Consider the following 26903-nt stretch of genomic DNA (forward strand, 5'->3'; position numbering starts at 1 on the left):
AGCAGTTTACTCTTAGCACTGATTGATTACGTTGGCGCTGCCACGGCTTATATAGCCACGCACTTCTCGCTGATGCCGACGTGTCCTTCTAGAATATCGCGTCTGGAAATTACCAGAACATACGGCTATACGGCGCCAGACGCAAGCAGACAGTCGCGGCGCCAGACTCAGATATTGTTTACCTAGACAAGCAGACAGTGCGGCGCCAGATGTCTATTGTTTCGACGAGCAGACAGCCGTGGCGCCAGATGTCTACAACAAGACAAATGCTATTCCATATACCTACAGCTATTGTTCATAATCAGGGATGCATATAGTAATACAAATATAACTTAATACTACTTTTGTAACACTGCCCTCCACTAAAGCCTAATCGTCCCGATTAGGCACAAATCCTCTTGAACCAAATGGGGCGAGCCTCTCCAAATGTACTACTTTCATTTTACATCGTGCTTTTCCATTTCTTTGTATGCGGTACACCACGTCATTAAGTCGTTTCATCACCATATAGGGTCCTTCCCAGGCTGTCTGCAGTTTCGGGGACAAGCCTTTCTTTCGAAGTGGATTGTACAACAGGACCAGATCACCTTCTTCAAAACCTTTTGAATTTGCCGCTTGATCGAACCGGTCCTTCATCTTATTGCTCATCAGATGCGTATGCTGTCTAACAATTAGAGGCAATTAATTCATTTCTTCCTTTAAGGCAGAACAATAATCTCCATCATTTCTTACAGCTGTAGGATTCGTTCCAAACTTAAGATCAGCAGGGAGTCGCAGATCAGATCCGAAAATAATCTTTGCTGGCGTGTAACCAGTTGTCTCGTGCTTCGCTGAACGATACGCCAGCAGGAACATCTGGATGCACTTGTCCCAATTCCGTTGATCTTTATCAACGATTTTCCGCAGATGTTCTTCAAGCGTTCGGTTGAATCTCTCTACCATCCCATCTGATTGTGGGTGTAACGCTGTTGTCCGTGTCTTGTGGATGCCCAATAATGTACAGACTTCTTGGAAAATGGAAGATTCGAAATTCCTGCCTTGATCTGAGTGTAATTCGACGGGCACTCCGAACCTTGTTATCCAATTTTCTACGAACGCTTCGGCTATTGTCTTCGCTTCTTGGTTTGGTAAGGCATATACTTCTGGCCATTTACTGAAATAGTCCATGACAACCAGTAGATATTTGTTTCCGGCCGTACTGGTTGGGAAACGGACCTGCAACATCCATTGCGACTCGTTCAAATGGTGATCCCACGTTGTACTGTTGTAGCCTACCGCGACTTTTGGCTTTAGGACCTTTAGCTGCCATGCACTCTACGCAATTACTTATCCATTCTGCTATGGAATCTCGACAACCGATCCAGTAGAACCGTTGTTTAATCTTCTCTATAGTTTTTGTAATTCCAAGGTGCCCTCCACTAGGTCCATTGTGATATTCTTTCAATACTTTCGGGATCATGGACTTCGGTACTATGATCAGCAGACGAGACTGTTTGCCATCTTCGCTTTCCCAGGTACGATGAAGGTATCCATTAACGAGGTTTATGCTGTTCCATTGGGCCCAATATGCTTTTGCCGTTGGACTCTCGTTACTTATTTGTTCCTTTGGTGGTCGTACCCCATTTTCTTTGGCTATTATCAGCTTTGCAAGATCAGGGTCCTCCAGCTGATTGATTCTGATGCGGTGAGGAGTCCAATCATCTTCAGGTTCTATATTCAGTAATCGCACGTCGATTATACCTTCTTTTCCTTCTGATTTGGAGCAATGTTTACATTCCAGTGGACAAGGGCGACGTGATAATGCATCCGCATTTTTGTGGTGAATCCCCTTTCGATGTTCCGTTTCGAAGTCGTAATTCTGTAATCTTTCGATCCATCGTGCAATTTGGCCTTCCGGATTCTTAAACTGTAATAACCATTTTAATGCTGCATGATCAGTCCTCAGCAAGAATCGTTGTCCATACAAATACTTGTGGAAATGTTTTACACATTCCACCACAGCTAGTAGTTCTTTTCGCGTCACACAGTAGTTTTTCTCTGGTTTCCCGAGCACTCTGCTGTAATACCCAATTACTCTTTCTTGCCCGTCGATGAGCTGAGACAGGACACCTCCAATTCCATAAGCGCTCGCATCTGTATCCAGGATGAATTTCTTTCCAGGTATTGGATAAGCTAACATCGGTGCCGTACAAAGTAGTTCTTTAAGCTGCTCAAACGCTTTTTCTTGTTCCAACTGCCATACAAACGGGCGATTCTTCTTTGTTAAATCATGTAAACTTCTAGCCACGTTCGCAAATCCAGGTACAAAACGGCGGTAATACGTGCATAAGCCGAGGAAGCTGCGGAGTTCATGTATGTTGGTGGGTTGAGGCCAATCTTTAACTGCTTTTATTTTTCCCTCCTCGGTGTGAATCCCCTCAGTTGACACTTTATGTCCGAGATATGTGACCTGCTTCTTCCATAATGAACACTTTTTGGGATTCAAGCGTAATCCGGCTGATGCTATTCGCTGAAAGACTTCCTCTAGATTTTTCAGATGATCATCAAAACTTTTTCCCATGATGATAATGTCATCAAGATACACCAAACATGTCTTCCAGTTGAGTCCTTTTAACACATGTTCCATCAGTCGCTCGAACGTTGCAGGCGCATTACATAACCCAAATGGCATCACAGAGAATTCCCATAACCCGTCGCCCATACTGAAAGCGGTCTTTTCACGGTCACATTCATCAATCTCGACTTGCCAATATCCACTTTGTAGATCTAATGTAGAAAACCATTTCGCTCCAGACAAGGTGTCTAATGTATCGTCGATTCTTGGTAGAGGATAACTGTCTTTCTTTGTGACATCATTCAACTTCCTATAATCTACGCAGAAACGGGTGCTACCATCTTTCTTTTTAACTAAGACGATAGGTGAGCTCCATGGACTTCTTGAAGGTTCGATTACACCGTTTTTGTGCATGTCTTCAATAATTTTGTTAGCATCCTCACGTTTTGCTAGTGGAACCCTACGCGGAGCTTGTCGGATTGGTTTAGCGTCTCCAGTATTTATGCGATGTTTGACAATGCCGGTTCTTCCTGTGTTTTCTTCGTTTGCAAATATGGATGCATATTTTTCTAAAAGTTTTTCTGCTTTTAATTTTTCATTTCCATGCAGTTCGTTCAGTAAATTATTTAGGAGTGTAGGACTTATCTGCTGTGGCTCAATAGTAGGCTTCTGTTCTGACCGTTCGCATCGTGCTATTGCACTTACATTCTGGCACTGTCCAATTACTGCTCCTTTCTTCAGCCTTATAGGCGTGTTGAATTCATTCACTACTCTGACCGGAATGGTGGCGTCTTCTCTAGTTTTCACAAGCGTTCTTCCTACCAATATGGGTGTATCTATTTTTGTTGGTTCCACAATCCACAACTCTTCAGTCCCACCTCCTCCATTCACTTTAGCCCATACAATCGCCTCAGATTTTGGTGGAATACTCTGATTATCATCAACAATCACCCTCTTACTTTCAACGTTGGTCACATATCCGGTGTTTATAGGCATCTCCATGTTCTGGCAAAACAGCATTTGCTTGTTTAAATCCAAAGTAACCCCGTGATCAATCATGAAATCTACTCCCATTATAATTTCATCCGTGATTTCTGCTACGATGAAGGTGTGATTAACTTCCAGGGTACCAATCATCACTTCGCAAACACTTTTCCCGCGACAGCTGCTTCCTCCCCGGTGGCCGTTCGAAGCTTGTAACCGACTAATGGTTCAACCGTTCCTCTTACCACATCCGGTCGGATGATTGAATGTGTGGCACCAGTATCCAAAGTAAGCGTTGACAGTCGTCCATTTACGATGCCGTTGATAGTAAGATTGTTGTCATGGCGACCTATTTGCGATATCGAGATGGCGGGGCAAATAGTTGTGGGAACCAGCTCACGCCCCTTTGAACTGTTCCGTTTTAGTTTAACGACTTGTGAGATGTGGATGCTCCGTCCTCGTTATCTGTTGGTTGTTTCCGTTTTGATGGGTTTACTTTTATATTGCAATTCCGGGCAAAGTGACCCGCTTTTCCACAGTTGAAACATCTGCCTGTTGTATTTACTCGCGGTGCAGCAATTGCCTTCAGAGTCTTCAACATTTCTTCCATCAGCGCCGGTTGTTCCATTTCAACCCTTTGTACTTTGTGTGCTGGTTTACTTAGTAGGGAAGCTGTTTCCTGTGTGAGGGCGTGCGAAACCGTTTCAGCAAACGTTCTTTTTGGCAAGGCATATGTGGCGCGTTTGGTGTCCACATCACGAATTCCATTTATGAAACATTGAATTTTTACCCTCTCAATGTAATCCGCAGGTGCATCTGCATTTGCCAAATGTGCCAGTCGTTCGATTTCAGTTGCGAACTCTTGCAATGATTCGTTCATCTTCTGACCCCTATTTTGCAGTTCGATCTGGTATATTTGTTTCCGGTGCTCACTACCATATCGTCTTTCTATCGCACTCATCAATGCCTCATAGTTGTCCCGTTCACAGTCTGGAATAGTCTGAAGGATTTCTGCCGCAGGTCCTTTCAATGATACAAACAAGGACGCCACTTTGTCCACTGCATTCCAGTTATTGGCCATTGCTGTCTTTTCAAACTGAAGTTTGAAAATTTGAAATGGAATACTTCCATCGAATGTGGGTGCCTTCAGTCTTGGATTATTTGTTGATGGTGCAGGGCCATGCAGTTGCAGTTCTCGCATACGATTACTCAGTTGAAGAAATTCTGATCTTAAATTTTCTTCGTCATTTTTTATTGTGCTTAATTCGGCTTCAAATTTTGAAAATTTCTCTTGCACTTGTGTATTATTTTCTGTAATCTGTTGTACCAAACGCTTTTCCAACTGCGTATTATTTTCAGTCATTTGTTGTGTAAGGCGAGACTCTAACTGTGATGTATTTTCAGCTATTTGCGTTATTTGCTGTGCCAGACGATTTTCTGTTTGCACTGCATTTTCTGTTATTTGTGATATATTTTCGGCTATTTGCTGTGCCAGACGATTTTCTGTTTGCACTGCTTTTTCTGCATTTTCAGCTATTTGCTGTGCCAGACGATTTCCTGTTTGCACTGCATTTTCTGTATTTTCAGCTATTTTCTGTATAGCCACTAACAGCATGTTCATGTCTGCACTTGATGATGTTCGTTGTTCTTCTACTTTTTCTTCTACCTTTGTAGAAGTTTCTGGCCCATCAAATTCAAACTCGTCCACATTAATTCCATCCGCTTCCATTGCTTTACGTAATCGTGCTTGCAGATCCGCCTTTTGCCCACTTATCGGCAAATTACGCTCCTCCAGTTCCTTTTTTAATTGCTGAATTCTCAATTCTCCGAATTTAACCATCTTGAATTTGGATTATTTGACAATCCCACTTCTGACACCAATTGTTACGAATTTACTCTTGCTAGTTTATTTTGCTAGGTTCGTATCTCTGGATTGACAAATAAAATCAACACTGTTTAATTTAATTCAACAACTCTTTATTTCACAACTCGTCTACACTATAGCAGTTTACTCTTAGCACTGATTGATTACGTTGGCGCTGCCACGGCTTATATAGCCACGCACTTCTCGCTGATGCCGACGTGTCCTTCTAGAATATCGCGTCTGGAAATTACCAGAACATACGGCTATACGGCGCCAGACGCAAGCAGACAGTCGCGGCGCCAGACTCAGATATTGTTTACCTAGACAAGCAGACAGTGCGGCGCCAGATGTCTATTGTTTCGACGAGCAGACAGCCGTGGCGCCAGATGTCTACAACAAGACAAATGCTATTCCATATACCTACAGCTATTGTTCATAATCAGGGATGCATATAGTAATACAAATATAACTTAATACTACTTTTGTAACAATATGTATGTCTATTATTACACGCGGCAACAAAAGTTGCTAATTCTCGGGCGATTCTCTTTTGCTGTCGCCCATTACCTTCACACGAGCAACTTGTGTTGCGCAACTCTGTTCGAGTTTTTTTCTCATTCTCTTTCACTTTACTTTAACCCATTGTCTACTCTTTACTTTAACCCATTGTCGTTTCTTTTTCCTTATAGGTGTTTGGGACACTCTATCACATATATTAATCAGTTCTGTCAATTAAGAAATACATTTTATTTATAATTCAAAATTAGAACAAAGATTATATGACAAACTTTCACATATATCACCCTTTTAACTATCGTCTGAATCAATTTGTATGGCTTTCTCCATACATTTCACAATATCTTTAAATAATTCGATTTTTTCGTCATACTCCATTTTCTAAAATATTTATATTATATTATGTATATCTGTATACATATTTGCAAATTGCTTGCCAAAAGATGAAATTAAAATTTTTAAATATATTCAAAATATTAATTACAAAAAAAATATACGCAAATGCAACTATGTACTACGAAAGAAAGAACACGAATGCCGAAAAACGTCGCAGCGAACTGCTACGAATAAGAACACAAAGCGAGTTGCTGAACACTGGAAACTCGGCGCGATTCTCCTCTCCTCGTCGCCCCCTCGCCAATAAACCAAGAGTTGCCGCATTAAAAGTTGCCGCGTGTAATAGGCGAGTATTTCTGACAGAGAACGTGCTCAATTCTGCTAAATAGCAGCGAGAATAGTGAATTCCGTTCTACAATCAGAGAACATAAAACATAGAGAAGGCAGAGAACGTTTAATATAGAGAAGGCAGAGAATGTAAAGACATAGAGAAGGCAGAGAACATAAAACATAGAGAAGGTGCAGGTTCGACTGCGAACATTTGTTAGATTTTTATTAGGGAATTTGCCGGATTCGTTAACATTGCGAGTCTGATTTCGCCCCGCAATTTTAACATTTTTTACCATTCTCTCACATATTCTAAGCGAGAATATGAAGAGAATATGTATTCACGGCATATGATGAAGTGGCATATATGTACATGTCGAAGCAGAAAATATGAAGAGACTCGCAACGAAGAATTTCGTTTTGCTTGTTTATATTTTGTTTCATTTTGACACCGAAAAATGTGTACAAAATACATGATGTTCTCTGTCTCACATACGCAAGAATATGAAGAGACATAAATATATGTATGCATGAATGTGAAGACATATGTAAACATATGCATGCATTGAATATGAATATGAAGACATAAACATATGCATGCTGCTCCTTATGATCTCCCAACTTTGTGATTTTTCATGCTTCAATTTTTCAACTTGGGAATCGCAATGTATGCAAATATGTACATACATATGTTTTGAGTTTTGCCATCGGCAATTGAATATTGACATGTAAACATAATTATGATATGAGTATAATTTTGTATGAATGCATGCATAGTAATATTTATAGTCAATTTGGACTTGCATATTTAATAATTTTCTTTGATTTTTACATAATATATTATACTAATAAATATTTTTGTATTATATTTCCTACTAATAGAAATTAAATTTATCACAACAATATACATATATGTATGTACATACATCATATTATCTTATGTCTCTACACATGCTCATATCATAATCTTATTATCTGCTCATATGATTGCATGTATGTATGTGACACATAGAATGCTTTTTTACATTCTCTGTGTGCCTTTGTATATTTTGTATATTTTTCTACGAAGCAAATTCTCTTTATGTATTTTCAGTCATTTACATATATTTCTGCCACTCCACGTGCTCAATTATGCTAAATAGCAGCGAGCACGGCGAATTCCCTAATAAAAATCTATCAGCTCTGTTAGCCGCGCAATCGAACCTTCATACAGATTTCGATTTGCACCTTCTCTATGTTTTATGTTCTCTGAATTATGCTAAATAGCAGCGAGCACGGCGAATTCAGAGAACATAAAACATAGAGAAGGTGCAAATCGAAATCTGTATGAAGGTTCGATTGCGCGGCTAACAGAGCTGATAGATTTTTATTAGGGAATTCGCCGTGCTCGCTGCTATTTAGCATAATTGAGCACGTGGAGTGGCAGAAATATATGTAAATGACTGAAAATACATAAAGAGAATTTGCTTCGTAGAAAAATATACAAAATATACAAAGGCACACAGAGAATGTAAAAAAGCATTCTATGTGTCACATATGTATGCATGCTTACATTGTACTATATAATATGAACCATTGTCACATATCATCAAATGATCCATTTTTTTCCGAAAAATGGTAAAAATTTTAATTTTTTTTACAAAATCAGGAAAAATAAGGAAAAATTATTTTAATTTTATTTCTCTTTATTTTTATTTTTTAATTTTTAAATTAATTAATATTTATTTCGACTATTACAAAGTGAAGATGTGCAAAATGATCTTCATTTCTTCAAAGAAAATTGATGACCTTCATGAAATATGCATATTCGCATTATTTCGTTATCATTTCCATATTTGTACCAAAAGAATTTCTATGACACATGCATATGTACATATATTATTTCTTTGGCACATTTGCCTGTATGTTTACGAACACAAATACGAGCCACATACATATGTACATGCATTCATAACAACAAGTGTCGCACACATCTTTCGCATCTCCGTTTTCACGGTCAACCAATGGCCGAAACAGGCGTTTTGTGGAAGAGTCAAGTGCTGAACACATTGAGTGCGACAGACTGCAATCTGTCAAATATTAATATACACACGTTCTTATGGACACAGTGTAGTTGTGCAGCTGTCTAAATAACTGTGTCCATAAGAATGTGTGTATTTCAATATCAGATTCAGATGGCGTTTGCAGTCTGCCGCATTCTATGTGTTCAGCACATCAATCTGTCGAAGCACTGACGCGACGAGACGCGAAAGAAACTAACAAACGATTGCCGATTGTTACCGCTTCCCTTGCCGCTGTAACAGCTTCGCCCACGAACTAGCGTAAATATGTATGAACTTGCATACATATCGACGCTGATTTTTGCGAGAAAAGGAAAAATATTTTAGAATTGAATATTATAAATCGACAACTCCGTTGTTGCCACTTTTGTCACTTCTTTCTGTGAAGAAGCTTCAGAAAGATGTTCAATTTATGATTTTTAGCTTTTGCCATCGTCGCGAAAAGACGCTTGTAGGCAAAGGCATGCTCGGGGAGATGTTACGGCGTCTGTTTATATGAATGAAGCGCGGTCGCTTGTGGCATACGCGCCTGCGTTTATGAATGAAATCGTTTTTGTTGTAAAATTTACTACATTTGGGCTTCGCCAATTCGGCTGCCATATTGACTTGTGATGCTTCTGCTATTTGAGGAATTGTTGTTTTTGTAGAACAATGCTTCAATTTTTTGTTGGTGACATATCACATGTGTACGCATATGTTTGTATGCTTGTGCATTATTTGTTCGGAAGTGTATACAAATATTTGTACATACATATATGTAAGTGTATATGAATGTATGAACATGCAGATCAATGCGCGCACATATAATACATATATTGATAAGTGATAACATCATGATTTGAATTTCTGAACGCGCACATGCGTATACATGCAATCATATGAGCAGATAATAAGATTATGATATGAGCATGTGTAGAGACATAAGATAATATGATGTATGTACATACATATATGTATATTGTTGTGATAAATTTAATTTCTATTAGTAGGAAATATAATACAAAAATATTTATTAGTATAATATATTATGTAAAAATCAAAGAAAATTATTAAATATGCAAGTCCAAATTGACTATAAATATTACTATGCATGCATTCATACAAAATTATACTCATATCATAATTATGTTTACATGTCAATATTCAATTGCCGATGGCAAAACTCAAAACATATGTATGTACATATTTGCATACATTGCGATTCCCAAGTTGAAAAATTGAAGCATGAAAAATCACAAAGTTGGGAGATCATAAGGAGCAGCATGCATATGTTTATGTCTTCATATTCATATTCAATGCATGCATATGTTTACATATGTCTTCACATTCATGCATACATATATTTATGTCTCTTCATATTCTTGCGTATGTGAGACAGAGAACATCATGTATTTTGTACACATTTTTCGGTGTCAAAATGAAACAAAATATAAACAAGCAAAACGAAATTCTTCGTTGCGAGTCTCTTCATATTTTCTGCTTCGACATGTACATATGTATATGCCACTTCATCATATGCCGTGAATACATATTCTCTTCATATTCTCGCTTAGAATATGTGAGAGAATGATAAAAAATGTTAAAATTGCGGGGCGAAATCAGACTCGCAATGTTAACGAATACGGCAAATTCCCTAATAAAAATCTAACAAATGTTCGCAGTCGAACCTGCACCTTCTCTATGTTTTATGTTCTCTGGGCTAGCGGTGTGCTTTCCGCTAGAGCGTCCATCTGTTTAGAGGACACTATCTTCCCTCTTCCACAGCCTTCTGCTGACATTAGCAGCGTGGTGTGTTTTGCTGCTAGCTTGATCACCTGATGCAGCGGTGTGAGCTCTAGTATGACTTCCAGTGCCACCGTGGGGCATGTCCGCATTGCCCCCGAAGCACAGACACATGCAAGTCTCTGCAGCTTTGATAGTCTCTGAATCACAGAGGACTGTGCTGCTTTGTCGGCCCAGACAACCGTTCCATAGGTGTCGATAGGCCTTACTATCATGGTATACAGCCATCTGATGATATTAGGCTTGCATCCCCATGATCTGCCGGCCAGGCGTCTGCATATCATGAGCGCTCTAGTTGCTTTGGACAACGTTAAGTCCAAATGCCTGCTCCATCTCAACGTTGAGTCTAAGGTGAGGCCAAGGAATTTGACCTCCTTTGACATTTCCACCTCTGTGCCTCCAATTGTTAGGGACCTCAGGCCCGGAAGAGATCTCCGCCTAGTGAATGGGATCACGGTGGTTTTTGCTGGGTTGATATTTAGCCCTACCGTGGTGCACCATCCTTTCGCCAGGTTTAGGCCCCTTTGAACAATGTCACAGAGAGTGTTCTCAAATCTGCCTCTCGCCATTATGACAATGTCGTCCGCGTATCCCTGACAGAGGTTTCCATTGCAGGTGAGCAGCTCAAGTAGTTCGTCTACTATCAGGCTCCATAGCAGAGGGGACAGTACTCCACCCTGTGGGCAGCCCCTCGTGGTGCCAAGACGAATCTTACTATCTCCTACTGATGTTTCTGCAACCCTCGTGCGCAGAAGGGCTTCTATCCGTCTGCGTATCGTGTGGTTGACGTTCCTTCTCTCGAGTGCCTTGATCACGCTAGTGTGGGACGCATTATCAAAGGCACCCTCAATATCAAGGAAGGCGCAGATCGAAACCTCGCCATTATCCAGCGAATCCTGCAGCTCAGACGTGAGTTGGTACAGAGCAGTGTTCGTGGATCTACCCGCTCTGTACGCGTGTTGTCTGGCATGTAGGGGTGCGATCCTTAGTGCTTCCGATCTAATATGATTGTCTAGTACTTTTTCCATCCCTTTCAGCATAAAGGATGTGAGACTTATAGGCCGAAACGATTTGGCTAGCGAATAGTCTCTCTTCCCTATCTTGGGGATGAAAATTACTTTTGCAGTTCTCCACGGTTCAGGGATATACGACAACGCCAGGCTGTCTCTCATCAGCCCTAGCAGGTGTGGAAGAAGGATATCCATACCCTGCTGCAAGAGGGCCGGGAAGACGCCGTCCATTCCCGGTGACTTCTAGCTCGAAAAGGAGGCCAGTGACCACCTGACCGAGGCTGCAGTGAACAGGTTCCCTGCAGTCAACCAGTCTGAGCGATCCGGCGTACGTGTGACCGAGGTTGGAATTAGGTCCGCTTGAACCCCCGGGAAGTCTGTTTGTAGGAGTGTGTCTGCCCTCTCCTCCGCGCTTGTCGTATAAGTCCCGTCTTGTCTTTTTAGGGATAATACTGTGTCCGTCTTACCCTTCGACAACGCCTTGTGCAGTCTAGCTGCCTCAGGGGTCGAGGAGACGCTATCACAGAATTTCCTGAAACTGTTTGACTTGGCAAGCCTAATCTCCTTGTTGTAGACTGTTAGGTGCCGTTTGTAGTCCTCCCAGCTGCCTGTGCGCTTGGCTTTGTTGAACAGCCTGCGAACCTTAAGTCTGAGGGCTGAGAGTTTACTGGACCACCAGGGGCAGCTTTGTTTGCTGGTGGTCGTTTTCAATGGACAGGCACAATGATAGGCGTCCACAATGGACTGGTTTATGGCACTCAGTCTGCTTTCCAGTCCATCTGCGGTAGACCTACCATCCGCCTGCTGTGGCTGTCTCTCCCGGAAAGTACGCGGATGCGAGGACGAAGTCCGACCCTTCCTTGTCCTTCACCTCCACCGCCACCAGATCTTGCGTTAGAAACTCTGAAATGCAGAAAAAGTCTATATCGGCTCTAACGACTACACAGGAACGGGGTCTCTCGCTAGAGAGATCCCAGATTACCTTGCTATTTCTCGTGTTGAGGCCTCTTGCCTCTCCTCTGAAAACCCAGGGTTCCTGGATTAGAAGGATGCTCAGGTTATCCGAGATGAACCTCTTCACGCCACCAGATCTTGCGTTAGAAACTCTGAAATGCAGAAAAAGTCTATATCGGCTCTAACGACTACACAGGAACGGGGTCTCTCGCTAGAGAGATCCCAGATTACCTTGCTATTTCTCGTGTTGAGGCCTCTTGCCTCTCCTCTGAAAACCCAGGGTTCCTGGATTAGAAGGATGCTCAGGTTATCCGAGATGAACCTCTTCACGATGACCGCCGAGGCAGCCGATGCGTGATGCAGGTTCACCTGAGCCACATCCATGCCGGTTCTGGAGCTTATAGAATGGGTTCGGTGAGAGACAGGTCTTCGTCCACGATCTCTTCCTCGACCTGCATCTCCAGCCCTTCCAGAAGCTCCTGGGTTGATGGCAGCGTGCCTCCTTGCTCGTTGGGGGGCTCGTTGCTACTGTCTACATCCGCGGCGGTGGTCTCAACCTGCCCAGCCGGAATGGGTTCGTTGGGGGACTCGTTTTGCTCTCCCACAGCCGCAGTTGCCTCATGCGCTGCTGGACGGGTTACGAGTGGAGCCGGTGCTTCGGTCGACCCCGTCGTAGCTCCCTGGCTTGATGACGTGGTCTTGGGCCTCCATGGCCTCAACGATCTAGCCGAAGCGGAAATTCAACCTGAATGTACTTATAGGATTCATCGTCCATCCTGATGTTGAGGTTCCACCCAGAACCCTCAACTTTGCTTGCTACGACCTTCCACGCCGAGGTACTTAAACCTTCATTCTGGTTTCTCACCAGATGAGCGCGATGTCGTAGCTTTTGTCTGCGCTTCTAGGGAAGAACGCCACCATGCGGTGTAGTTGTGGAATCTCGTCACCCCTTCTTACACACAGGGCCGGACCCTTCCACCCTCCTGGCCGATATCTCATTTTGGCAGTCAACCAGCAGCATGCCGCCCTTGAAAAATATGCCGTTAAAGGCGCCGGCCTTCACCGACAGATAGGGCATCCACAATGCAGTCCTGGAGAGCCGTCAATTGTTCGGACCCCAGGGCCTCCGCCGGGTAGTTGCGGGGCAACACTGCCATCCGAATGCTGCTCACAGCCTCTGCGTATTTGCGGCTTGCGGTTCTCATCGACTGCTGGTTGGGGTTGGAGCGCTTTCCACTGGCCTCCTGTGGTTTGTCTTCTCTTACCCTCTCTGGTCTAGGTGGCTCCTGAGGTGTTATTTGGCCACTCTTTCTTTTCTCCATTCTAGGTGCCTCTTGGGGCGCCGGCCTTGCTTCGCTGCGTCCCTCTAGCGAGGCAGCGTGAGCTCGGCGACGCCTTCGATTTCTGCGTCTAGTTGCCGCCGATCCACCGTTGGCACCTGTGCGTTGTGCATTGTTAGGAGAGGGGTTGTTCCCACTGGTCCTACTCAGAGCCCGCTTTTCAGCTGACTCTGGTGTCATGCCGTCCTTTAGGGATCTAAGGTACCACTTAAGAGTGGCTCCGCTCATTCCCGCTCTACGAGGGTCGCCATGACCTCCTGGCTGTCCTGGCTCCGAGGTACGTGGAATGTTCCCTCGTTGCCGTCTCCTTTTATGTTCACCCCTTGATTCCACTTTCGTGAAACCACCCTCCTCTCTGCCGTCGATCCTGCTCGAGCGGGTTGCGGGGGCAGCATTTGCGCGATTTACCGTGATCCTTATTGACTCACTACGCTGTGTACCGCTGCAGGAGGGCACATCGTCGTCGTCGCGTGCGTGCTCCTCGAAGAGTGCTCGCTCTTCAGGCGACAGGGCATCCAGGAAGCTAAACTTTCTTCTAGCTCCTGGGCCACTCTTGCTTGCGGTACTACTGCTGCTGCTGCTTCTGTCCGTTGCTCCGATTGTTGTTGTTTTGGTTTTTGCTGTTGTTGTTGTTTTTTTGCGGTTGTTTGTTGTTTTTGTTGTTGTTGTTGATCCATCTTGTTCTTAGGGCCGTTTGGTCTGTGTTGTGGACCTCCCGGTCTAGTCTTAGAAAGGGGAATCCAAGAGTCCGCTGCGCCAGAGCCCCTTGACGCAGTAAGGCCACCGTTACTTCCCAAGGCGGCCCGGTGTTGGGAAGGCTCCGTACGAATACAGCCGAATTTACCTCCTGGCTGCAAACACCCTGGATTAGGAGGTGGTAGCTCTTGGTCGCCGCGCACATGCGGCCTCTGCCATCCCCCAGGAGAGATGCTATGCAGCATCATCCCTGGTGGATGGGAGATGCCGTGCTGTACTGCGGTTTAAGCCCCTGCACCACGACAAGGTGCCTACCATTCGCAAAGGACCAGTTAACCTTGGATATAGAGAGTTCACTGGAGAGAGGGGAAGTGATACTTTGCGCCTTCCTAGAAATCGAAGGTGCCTTTGACAACACGTCTCACAGGAGTGTAGCCAGGGCACTGGAGAAGTGGCATGTGGGTAGAGGCCGTACTGCGCACCAGAATTGCTGAAACCACAGTAGGAGATACAAGGATTCGTTTAGGCACAACAATGGGCTGGCCACAGGGGGCGTGCTATCCCCTCTGCTATGGAGTCATGTCGTGGACGACCTTCTAGCATTACTAAACTACAATGGGATCCGCTGCCAAGGGTATGCGGACGACATTGTAATTATAGCCAGAGGAAAATTCGAGCACACTTTCTGCGACCTACTACAAAGAGGTTTAAACCTGGCAAAAGGGTGGTGTAGTGAGGTTGAGTTGAACATCAACCCCTCTAAGACGATCATCGTCCCGTTCACGACACGTGGGTCCCTACCCGGTCTCAGAAACCTTTCACTTCGTAGAGATGATCAACGTGGTCAAATATCTTGGTCTCACGTTGGATTCAACTTTGTGGTGAAAGCAGCATGTTGACCTGACCTTGGTTAAGGTGACAAAAGCGCTAATGGTGTGGCTAGCGGGAAAATCCCGGGGCTGTAAGAATTTGATTTTGCGACTGATTATCTGGTATGGGCCAGGGCAACAAAAGCTTCGCAGACTTCGGGTGTGTTTGCATGTCGGGTGCAATGTGCACTTGTCCGACGGCAGCACTTGGTCATGCTTGAACTCACACCGCACATAAAGCACACGCTTCTGCAAATAACGGCATAGAGGTGTGGCAAAGGTAAGGTAATCTCGCCCCATAGGATGAAAGATAAGTGGCACTATACCATTCGCCCTTCTCCCGAGGGACAGCATTACCAAAAAGGTTAACTTCACAAAGAAGTTCAAGGTTACCCTTGGCAGCAAGGATGAGTGAAACGATTCCACTCCAACGCAACTATCTCAATGAGCGTATAACGATACTTAACGATATCCAAGCGGCACTAAGAGCAATCTGCTCCTAAGAGATCAAATCGCTACTGGTGCAGAAGTGCAGAGAACGGCTGAACAGCCTAGCGGAGCGTAACCAGGTGCACCTAATCTGGGTGCCCGGTCACAGAGGTATAACCGATAACGAACTTTCTGACGAGCCTGCCCGCTCTGCAGCTTCCACTAACATGGTAGTGAAGAGTGCATCACTGGAGTGGGTCCCCATACCATAAAGAGTTGCCCCGCAAGGAAGGAGTAGGCAAAGAAAGTCATTGGCAACAACTGCATAACATGCGACATGCCAAGTTATAAATGGGGGTACAATCTCAGCAGATTTAAATTTGCAATTAACCTCCCTAGGGATAAACTCAGGCTACTGGTCGCATTTTGCACCAGCCCCTGCAAGCTGAATAAGCATTTATACAACATGGGCCTATCTTCTTGCGTAAACTGCCGGTTCTGCGACAGGGAGACTGACACACCAGAACACCTACTAATCGACTGCACAGCATTCTGTGGACGCAAGATTAAGGCCTTTGGATCCACGTTTCCGAATAGGGATTGCATCGTCTCACTAGCACCCAGCAGAATATTGGACTTTATCAATATGCTGGGGCTATGTGAGTCCTTGTGATTTAGGAGAGGAATCTAACGTTGGGTGAACAAGGTTTCTCAAGAACCATGTGACCTATCGATCTAATTTTTTACTGCCTACTTGAAAACTACAATATCTCATACTTGAATGAAGAAGTTTTTATTTGAAACTGAATGTTTAGACCCACAAAATCACTGTTTTCAGTACAATCACCACCATTTGCGTAAAAATTTTTATTTCGCCAAATCCCTCGTTCAAGTACGGCGTTCTTTTATTTGATTGCAGATGAACCGTCACCTACTTATCATGCTCACTGCAAAGCGTGTAAGAAAAAAAGTGTATCGGCACAACAGCTGTAGCTGCAACACATGGAAACATTTTTCAGTGTAAAATTAAATTTAACAATTTTAAACATATAAAAAGTATCAAAAGTGATTAATTATTTAAAAAAAAATCCCGTCTTTGCAAAAAAGAATCTTAAAAAAACGATTTTTTTCAGAAAATCAGTGTATATAACCCCTTAACATACAAAGCTAATGTTTTAAAAAAAAATCTGAGTCTCTTAGTCCCACTGCGTAAGATGTCTTCTTAGTTATCATCTTAATTTTATCATTTTCTTGAACAATAAAATCTAATATGAACTTTGGGTATTGGCTTGAAAAAGTAAAAATAACAGATTTACAGTTTAATAACAGCGATTGAATATAGTAGATATTCAGGGTATTGTGGAATCTGATAGTTGTCGGAATCAGAATTGAAACCGATCAAAAAAAGTAGTAGGTGTCATAAATTCAGATATTATTGGTTTAATATTCGAAATAGAATTTGTATCGGTTTGGGTGTCACGGAAACCAATTTATCGGTTTTGCTACCAGAAACATAGCAAGAAGCTAGTCGCTCACAGATTTGAAATGGAAGTTAAGAAATCAAGTTATTTTATTATTTCGAATTAACTTATGTGTATTTCTAAAGGGGAAAACATAAGTATAAAACCCGAAATGCCTTAACTATTGAGCTTTTGGAAAAAATACGGATATTTAAAGATATTAGATGTACAAATCGTAATTTAACACCCAAATGCGTCTTAATTTATTCGATAAATGTTATCTCTTAAAATCTTCCTTTAATTCGAAACTTATTAAAAACTTTAATAGGACTACTTCCAAATGTATTCATTTGGAAGTTTTATCACATTAGTAAACGCTGGTGCGAATATTGGTTTTGCGTTTGTTCGAAAAGACGAAAATCTAATCAGATTTTGTGACACCATTGAAAATCAGAATTGGTTTGCAATTCTGTCTTGGATTCCACAACACCCCTGATTAATATATTGGAACCAAACTGCTTGCATATTATCCTTTGGGTGACTAAATATAAAATAAAACAAGTTTTATTTATTTAAAAAAGCACTCTGTTTATTCAAATAAAAAGGCGGATAAAAATTGTATCTTCCAACAACGAGCAAATCGAAATCGTTTTAAGCTTGTTTTGGCCTGCAAACCGTTAGGAAGACCCCGTCGATAAATTGTTCTCGTTTTAAAACCATTAAAAATCGTACAATCGATTGAATATAATTTGTATGTTGAAAAACAAATTTTTAAAAAATCTATCACAACTTTTTTTTGTTTTGTTAAAAAAGGATACACTAAACACTAATCTAGATTCTAGTATAAAACAATAAATCGACGCGTCATTCATACAACAATGTACCCAAATGTATGTGCGTGTTTGTATATAACATTGTTTTATAATTGCAAATAATTATACTATAGAAAAAAATATGCATAATCGAAATATATCTACGAATGTATTCTTAAGCTTACATACTTCTACAATCACTTACAAACGAACCTATGACATTATTTATGTATAGTTGTATAAAATATATTGTAAATATTCATCATAGATACATATTTATTACTAAAAATATTCCTTAATCGGACGGACTAACTTTTTAACTAGTACGTCTATGCAAGAAAATATATACGCATACATTCAATATTTATCAGTGTTTTTAAGGCTTTACATTTTTAAATCTCTTCAATTTGTATGTACTTAATTTATGCAGGGTGTTGCAAAAGCTTCACGTGACAAATTTCGTCAATTTATGATGGATTTTGTCGAGCTAAAAATATTTTCCATTTAATGTGATGATTTTGTTTTAAAAATCGTTTCTATTGTCAATTTGCATTAAATTTCGAAGGCAGCATTTTCCAATGATATTTGTAATTTCATCTTAATATATACTATATAACAATTTTGTTCCTAAACCTTTTGTTACCAATTTATAAACCCTGTTTTTTTATTTTAGTTATTTATATTACATATACTAATTCAATTCCTAACTAATTGAGCTTCTTTTACGATTTTGTTTGTAATATATTAATACTCGCTAGCTATTAGTTAATGTATGAGTCATCGTGAAAATTCAGAGTTATTTAAACTAAAAAGCAAACTATGAAGTATTAATGAATGAGCGACTATTTCTTTGTTATAAAAATGAAATGTGTTGATATTTGTTTAAGTTTATGATACACTGCAGAAAATGTACGTTTTAATTTGATTCGCAATTTTTTAATACCTTTGCAATTTAATTTTTTTAATTAAGTTTTTTTCGAAAAATTTTAAATTTTAAGCCTTCAAATTAATGAACACGCGAGTGAAGCATAAGGTCATTTATTAAAATGCAAGCACATTACAAACATTTTGTTTAATTACGTAGTAATTAGTACAAAAAGGTTGTAATGAAAATTTGCAATTTAAAAATTTACAAGACTCTTTTTATTTAAAAATACATTACTACATCAAACTGCTTAGGTATCATTTAAATTTCAATTACACAAACAATTTATTCAACAAAGCATAGAGAATAGACTACTTTCATGCATTACGTTTACTATTTATGGGATTTTCATGCAGTGTAATGACCTTCAATGAATTATTAGCCATTTAATAGAATACAATTATACAATTGTCTCAAGTGTTTATGCATCAAATGGGCTTACACGCACGACAGTCAAATAGCTGGGAATGTATGTAGACAAAAAAAAAGTACGGAAAAATGCTGCGTTTGCGTGAAAATGGTAAAAGTACAATTGGAGGGTACTCGAGCAAATGAGTGCTGACAAAAGTCGCTGTTTACATGCATGAATATCAAGCGCAATCGAACGCGGGTGAAAGCGTTGAAGATGGCAGTGGCGATGTGTGCCATGATTATGATGCGTGATGTAACTTAAAAAGAATGCGCAACAATCGAAACAGACGCAAAACTAGCCAAGAGCATAAGTGCAATGAAAAAAAAAGATGCGTGTTGCTTTTTACCATAGTATAGACCAGAGTCTGCCAACTAAATATAAATGTATTATTTGACCATGTTCTGCTTTTGTTCGTCAACCGTTCAGTCTAATTACATTAATACTTGTTTGCTTTTGTAATATTATTCAGTTATTACTATTATTTAATATTATGCTTTATAGCAATTGTTCACATATTGTGCGTATAGTGTTATTATATGTGTTAAGTCGAAATTCGTGTTAGTGGATGTGCAGTGATGAGGCGAAAATCAACTTCATAGCCAAAAGGAAGTCGGAATTGCCTCAAACTACAAAACACTGTCACTATTGTAGCCATTTTATTAGCGTTAAACCTAAACGTTCGCAAAAATGTCCCTAGAGTTGTATAAATTGTAAAGATATTCGATATGTTTACGATACGAGTGTTGAGATGCATGTGCTTGCGGGTTCAAATAAAATGTTTAGAGTTGAAAGTTGATGGCATGTATTATGAGTATACGCTTTCTTTTTTTTGTATAGAGAAATAAAATCACCCAACTTTTGCTTTTGTCATCCGCCGCACTAAACACATGTCTTCACATCCGCAGACTTGTAATTATATTTGTACTTAATTGTAATGTGTTCTTGTAAAGAAAAAACAAAAACTCACTTCAACCTCAGTTTTCTCGTAATTAAACTCATATTAATTAAATAAATTTAAAAACTACATTTACTTAATATTAAAATTACATAAAAATTAAGACTCGCAATGACATAAGCTATGCACATAGCGTGCGCATGTGTGCAAATCAGCACGGCAAGTGTGCGTCGTTGAAAGGTCGTCATACCCTTCTAATTATTTGAAAAAAATCACCCAAGTTGTTTACAGCTTAACTGAGCTCGTTTACGAATTTTGCATTTGCACACTTAACGCATAACTGTTCAATTTAATTAAGTGCATAGCCTTTAGATGCATGCATTTAGACGGTTCAAGTTTACATTATACAAATCACTTATACCTGCTATGCAAACTATGCTATGTAAATTGTAATTTTGTCTAGACTAATTTGCAACAGTCATACAACACACCGCGGATTTCACACTATTTCCATACAAGAAAATTCCTAAACAAAATCTTTTTTCCAAAAAAAAAAAATATATATATACATATATATATATAAGCTATTCTAAAAAAATTCAACTAGTTTTCTAAATGCAACTCAATGCTTCGCAATGGGTTGCATATACGCCATAGATTATATATATGTGCGTTTAACCTTAGTTAAAGTAGACGTCTTGCAGGGTATTTCCTTTTCAAGATTTTCTGTAGAGTTCTTGCATTCATGGCTGCGATCCTTCTCTAAATCGAGATTGGGTTTTTTAAGACTGGAAAAATGGTTCGGATTCATTAGCAGATTGACATCTTTGCCATTATTATGATGCTTTACGGTGAATTGACTGTGTGGCGAGTAATAAGAATTAAATGAAGAAGATTTCGAAAAAATATGATTTGGTATTAACGAAACTTACGAATTCGAGGTGAATTGATTACGGTGATTTGCATGTAGCGACGTTGCTTTACACAACCGTTTTGAGGTATAATATCCAACAATAATGCCCACAACAAAAGCGATAAACGAGAGGGCCCAACATAAGCTCTTGCCGGCGACCTTTAATTGTCTGTCTTTTCTGTCATCCTGTGAGTGAAATGGACCTGTAAAATTAATATTTTCGTTTGAAAATTAATTCCATCACTTAATCAAAACTCGATTTTTCCCACTCACCACTCAGCGTGTTCATGAGCTCATCGGGATCCACCGATTGTAATGTTATTTTATTTCCATCGCTAAAACTGTTCAGCAAATAATCATTGCCAGCGCCTGTGCTTTCATCCATATCAGTTACTTTATCGGAGGGTATTTCGTCGACTGCAGAAACGCCACTCTCCGATGAGGCTGTACTCGCGCCAACTGGAACGCTATTAACCGCACTCACTTTTGTGTAATGAAACTTTTTGCTGTTCAATTCTTCATCAACTTGTGGTTGTTGTTGCGCTGTAACCAAGTCAATGCCCGGACTTGCCACAATACCGCCACCAACAATTGGGCCGTCAGCCATGAGTGTGCCACGTGTGTACTTTGGACAAAGCGATGCTGCTGCTTTTTTGGTAGTATTCAAGCTCTGAAGAAAGGCTTTTATGCCGAATTTGATGTTGTTGGGTGTAATACTTTTGCACTCATGATTCTGCTGATCCCAAGCGCAATTTGGGTCTTGAAGACTGAGACAACCCAAACAGTCTACAATATGCCCACAATGATGCAACGGCACTGTAACCAAACTGCCATCACTAACGACTAATAGACGATTGGTTTTCGAGGAAACGACCAGTTCGCGCACCGGCACACCCAAAGGCAGTACTTGCATCTCCGAGATAAGAACTGTTTTTAATTTGTCCACACCTGTCGAATCGCTTGCCTGAGTGGGTGTAGGTATGTTAATAAATTTTGTTATTCTGCCATCATCTGTACCGGAGTAGATAACATTATAGTATTCTCCATTTAATGCCATGATTTGTGCATCAATAGCGATTGTGGTGAGTCGATGGTGTAAATTTACTTTCGTGAGTAGTGGGCGTCCGTAAACAGAGGGCACAGCAGTCTCCATTAATGGATGGGTTTTTGCGAAATTCACCGCAATGCTCGATAGCATTCGCGAATCTTCGACACACTTACCCGGACGTGATTCCGGCACTTGTTCATCCTGTATGGGTAGCCATTGTGATTGACTATCTTTTTGCGATTTGAAACTGCCCTCAAAAGCGTCCATAATATCATTTACATTGAACGCACACACCGCTGAACCGGGTATGGCGTTCACAGAGGTTGTGAAGACGGCATAGATGAGTGAATTTGACCCACTTTCGACAATGGGTGTGATTGCCTCTGCGGGAAAAAATATGAAAGATATTTTATATTAAATAACAAATTCAATTTTAGATTTTAAGACTTACGAATTTCATCGAAGTAGAAAGGAAATTCGCCGGGTACAGAGCAATTTAGCCGCGCTTTCAAAAATGAAGTCCAACTTTTGGAGAGTGAATACGGACCCCCACGATCGTTCTTGCATACGCGAGCAACTCTTGAGTAAATTGTCTGAAAAACAGATGAGAAAATAAATATAAAATATTAAATTAATACAAGGGAACCAACTTATTATTATAATTATTTCAATGTCACATTTTCTTGAAGTTTAAAAAATTTTAGTTTATATTAACTTTTTTAAATCCTCGAATCTAAACACTTGAAAAATTATGTTTATAAATTAATTGCACACCCACTGCTATTGACCCCTACATACCACGCAAAGATCACACACTCACCTTGCCGAAATTCATATACTCCATCGAAATTTCACGAAAAAAGAACATAACATAACGATCACGCTCCACAGCACCCACAAAGTCTGGTTGATTTAACTGTTTCAAGTCGTACTGTTCGGTGCGTAAATTTTCGCGATATATCAATGGATCACTGCCCGAGAAGTCAGCAACGGTGGCACTATAAAGTTGACCGTCCGCATAGGCATAGGTGCTGTTATGTGCCGGACTGTATGGGCAAAGACCTTGCGCTTCCACGTCGCGTACAATCTCATACCGTTGGCCGGAACCACCGGCTGCGCTCAATTCACTTGTGGCGGGTGCATAATGGCGACAGCGCGGTTTATAAGAATTGGTGCCACACAACAAGATTTGCCCACCATCTAGGCGTGCAAATACGCGTATGTAGTTGTGGCAATCAGTTTCGCGTTTACCCTTCAGTGCGCACAATTCGCGATCGGCATCGGATGAGAACCATTCCAGGCGACTGAGTTCACGTAAACCATCCATGCTGATGTTGTACATGATGTCTCTATAGATAGGTGGGAATGAGGTGAACCAAAACAAAAATAAATGTTGATGGTGGTAAGTAATTGTCGCCGACAAAATAAGTTAATATAAGGGCTATGCGGCTTGAGAACTTACTTAGCACCCACCAGTATGGTGACATCATCGTAGGCCAAAATTTTAAAATAATCCGTGCTGTTGCCCAGGAACTTAGCAATGATTTTATCTTGCTCTGCAGTAGCGGTAGGAGATAGGAGTAATATACAAAATACAAATTATAAAATGAATGCATATAGTTGTACATACTATGTGTATTTAAAATTGAGTTTAAAGAACGGAAATGATAATTAACTGCACCATCACACTTACTAGGTTGCAAATCTGGGCGCACATCGGGCATCCAAGCGTGTACGGCATGCGGCAGTAATAGTAGAAGGCATAACGTGCTGCAGCTAATTAGTGTTTTAATGGCGAACACGCTTTTGGTTGTAGGTTTCTGTTGCAGCTTTTGCATTGTAACAATTATAATTATATTGTTAGTATTATATAGATGACTGTATGTACTTTTTCTTGTTGTATGGTATGACAGCAGCGATACTTTCAATTGCTTACACAAAAATTCCGTACATTTAGGTATATATGTATGTATGTATACGCCGTTAATTGTAACATGTAGTTAGTTAATTATTATGCTTTAAATTCAGCTTATATACACACAATGAGTCGGTGGGCGTTAAACGCTTTGCCGGTACTGCTGTTTACTGCAGCTATTATTGTTTGCGGATTGACACATATTTTCCGGTTAACATCATACACTAAAAACGAGTACAGCAAACTTATTCGCGTACGTACGCCGCAAGCAAGACTAACTAAATGGCAAAGGCACACTGCCTGCGTTGTGATGGTGCTCTGGAACTGTGTTCCAGGCTTAAACACGCTCACGTCTGCTAATTGTTAGGCGGCAGCGCTAATTGTATGCTTCTAATACGCTCAACACAATGGAAATTAAATACCTGCAAGATAGAATGGTAATAAAGAGCATTAATAAATAGAACAATATGTAGCTTTAGAATCAAGCGCAACTATGTTATTAGATGCGCTGAAGGGTGGTGTGCAATAGATATTAGGTTCGGTGCAAATTTCATATGTGGAACGTGCGTGCAAAAATCAAAAGAAATTTTCAAATTCAAATTGGTGATACTTTTCGCTAGCAGTCAAGTATTACAGGTGTTATAAGCATCGCGCACAGACGGCGGACATACATATGCGCACATGCGTACACAAGAAGATATGTTCTTTGGATGCCCTTTCTACCTTACACTTTGTAACTGCACACCCGCCACACACATGTGATGACACATTTCGTAGAAAATTGGAAAAATTTAATGGAAAGCACGTACGGTATTTCCATCAAATTGTTTATATTATAAACAGCCTGTTGCACACTGACTAATAAAATAAAACGCTCGTCCTATTCGATTGTTGTTCTATTTTTTCTTAGGAACAACGTGACTTTGACAGCATTGACAAGCGGTGTGTGTAAATATTCGAAATATGCGAGCAAGTACGCGATGCAAAGGACACTAATTACACAAATAACAACACTTTGTATCACTACATGTTGTAAACAAACGGTTAGTGAAATTAGAATACAAACAAAACAGTCGCCTTTGGTCGTCAATTTTTGCCATTTTCCCATACTTAAACTGCTGATAATTAGCGAGAAAAGGAATGAGAAAGAAATGGATGTGAATTCACTGCCTGTTGGCTCGCTTATTACACGCAGCAACTTTTGTCTCGGCAACTCTTGGTTTATAGGCGAGGGGGCGACGAGGAGAGGAGAATCGCGCCGAGTTTCCAGTGTTCAGCAACTCGCTTTGTGTTCTCATTCGTAGCAGTTCGCTGCGACGTTTTTCCGGATTCGTGTTCTTTCTTTCGTAGTACATAGTTGCATTTGAGTATATTTTTTTAAAATTAATATTTTGAATATATTTAAAAAATTAATATCATCTTTTGGCAAATAATTTGCAAATATGTATACAGATATACATAATATAATATAAATATTTTAGAAAATGGAGTATGACGAAAAAATCGAATTAATTAAAGATATTTTGAAATGTATGGAGAATGCCATACAAATTGATTCAGACGATAGTGAAAAGGGTGATATATGTGAAAGTCTGTCATATAATCTTTGTTTTAATTTTGAATTATAAATAAAATGTATTTCTTAATTGACAGAACTGATTAATATATGTGATAGAGTGGAACAAATATCTATAAGAAAAAAGAAACGACAAGGGGTTAAAGTAAAGAGTAGACAATAGGTTAAAGTAAGGTGAAGATAATGAGAAAAAAACTCGAACAGAGTTGCGCAACACAAGTTGCTCGTGTGAAGGTAATGGGCGACAGCAAAAGAGAATCGCCCGAGAATTAGCAACAAAAGTTGCTTCATGTAATAGCGCTCTGTTGGCTGCATCAAAATAACCAAGCAGACAGCCACCCGTTGTGTCAGCAGACAGCATTGATATAAGCGGCCTTTACACGGTCAGATATGTGTGACAACATGTGTGACATCACACCAAGTTTGACCGTGTAAAGGAGGAAAAAACATGCTTGTCACGCATGTTCAAAGTTTTTAAACTTGTTTAATTTTTCTGCTGGTATGTCACACAAGTGTGATCGTGTGAAGGGCTGCATGATGCACGCAGTGTATTTCTTCAGTCGGAAAAAAGACAGTGTGCAGGAATGGTGTCGCGCATGAACGCATGGTAACGCTAGCTTGGACAATTTAAAATGTAAAATTAATTCATTTCATTTCGTTCATTTGTAATGCTTTGGGCAAGATATTTCCAGTTCTTCTAACAAATTTGTATGCGAGCGTGTTGGTCTTTTCTTACGCCAATCTTGCACCAAAATTCGTTTTTTCTTGCCACTTTTTGCAATTTCTTCCTCTTCCTCCATTTCTAAAATTTCTTCAATCAGAAGAGCTGCCACTAATGCGCGTGCCATGTTTACTCGTTAAAAGCTGAACGAAAATGAAGTTCACACACATGCATGACCGTGTGAACGAAAACGTCAAACTTGTACATCAAGCCTTGTTCGCGAGCATGTGTGACCGTGTAAAGCCGCTATACTAAACGCGACAGCGGTAGTGACAACAATAGTCAGTCGAGTTGACTTTTTCTTTGCTTTCCAACAGCAACAACAGCAGCAGTAGCAGCAAGTAACATAAGTCAACAAGAGAAATGCCTATGTGCCCGCACACATTGTTATTGATGAGATCAAACATGTTTACTTTGAGATTTGATCGGTTCGATTGTGAGGATTACATGGCCTCAAAATTAGCGTTTTTTATGACATTTTTCATTGTAGCCAGATCAGAAAAAA

General features: G+C 40.5%; 1 protein-coding gene across 4 annotated transcripts in view; it reads right to left on the reverse strand.

Annotated features, from left to right (window-relative positions):
• Window positions 1–17905: 17905 nt before the first annotated feature.
• Window positions 17906–26903, reverse strand: part of LOC105233008 (semaphorin-1A) — a 21113-nt gene continuing 12115 nt past the window's right edge. For 3 of the 4 annotated variants that reach the window (XM_011214931.4, XM_029553295.2, XM_011214932.4), the window contains exons 2-8: window positions 23880–24523; window positions 23649–23742; window positions 23007–23535; window positions 22638–22779; window positions 21412–22569; window positions 21158–21341; window positions 17906–21085 (exon numbers count right to left, since the gene is read on the reverse strand). In XM_011214931.4, the coding sequence (XP_011213233.1) occupies window positions 20884–21085; window positions 21158–21341; window positions 21412–22569; window positions 22638–22779; window positions 23007–23535; window positions 23649–23742; window positions 23880–24024 (2454 nt within the window). In that variant the 5' untranslated portion in view covers window positions 24025–24523 and the 3' untranslated portion in view covers window positions 17906–20883. Of the gene's footprint in view, window positions 21086–21157; window positions 21342–21411; window positions 22570–22637; window positions 22780–23006; window positions 23536–23648; window positions 23743–23879; window positions 24524–24824; window positions 24840–26903 lie in introns of those variants that run through there. The other variant, XM_029553293.2, reaches the window with a different exon arrangement.

This window comes from Bactrocera dorsalis, chromosome 3, assembly GCF_023373825.1.
Source record: "Bactrocera dorsalis isolate Fly_Bdor chromosome 3, ASM2337382v1, whole genome shotgun sequence".
NCBI classification, from domain to species: Eukaryota; Metazoa; Arthropoda; class Insecta; order Diptera; family Tephritidae; genus Bactrocera; species Bactrocera dorsalis.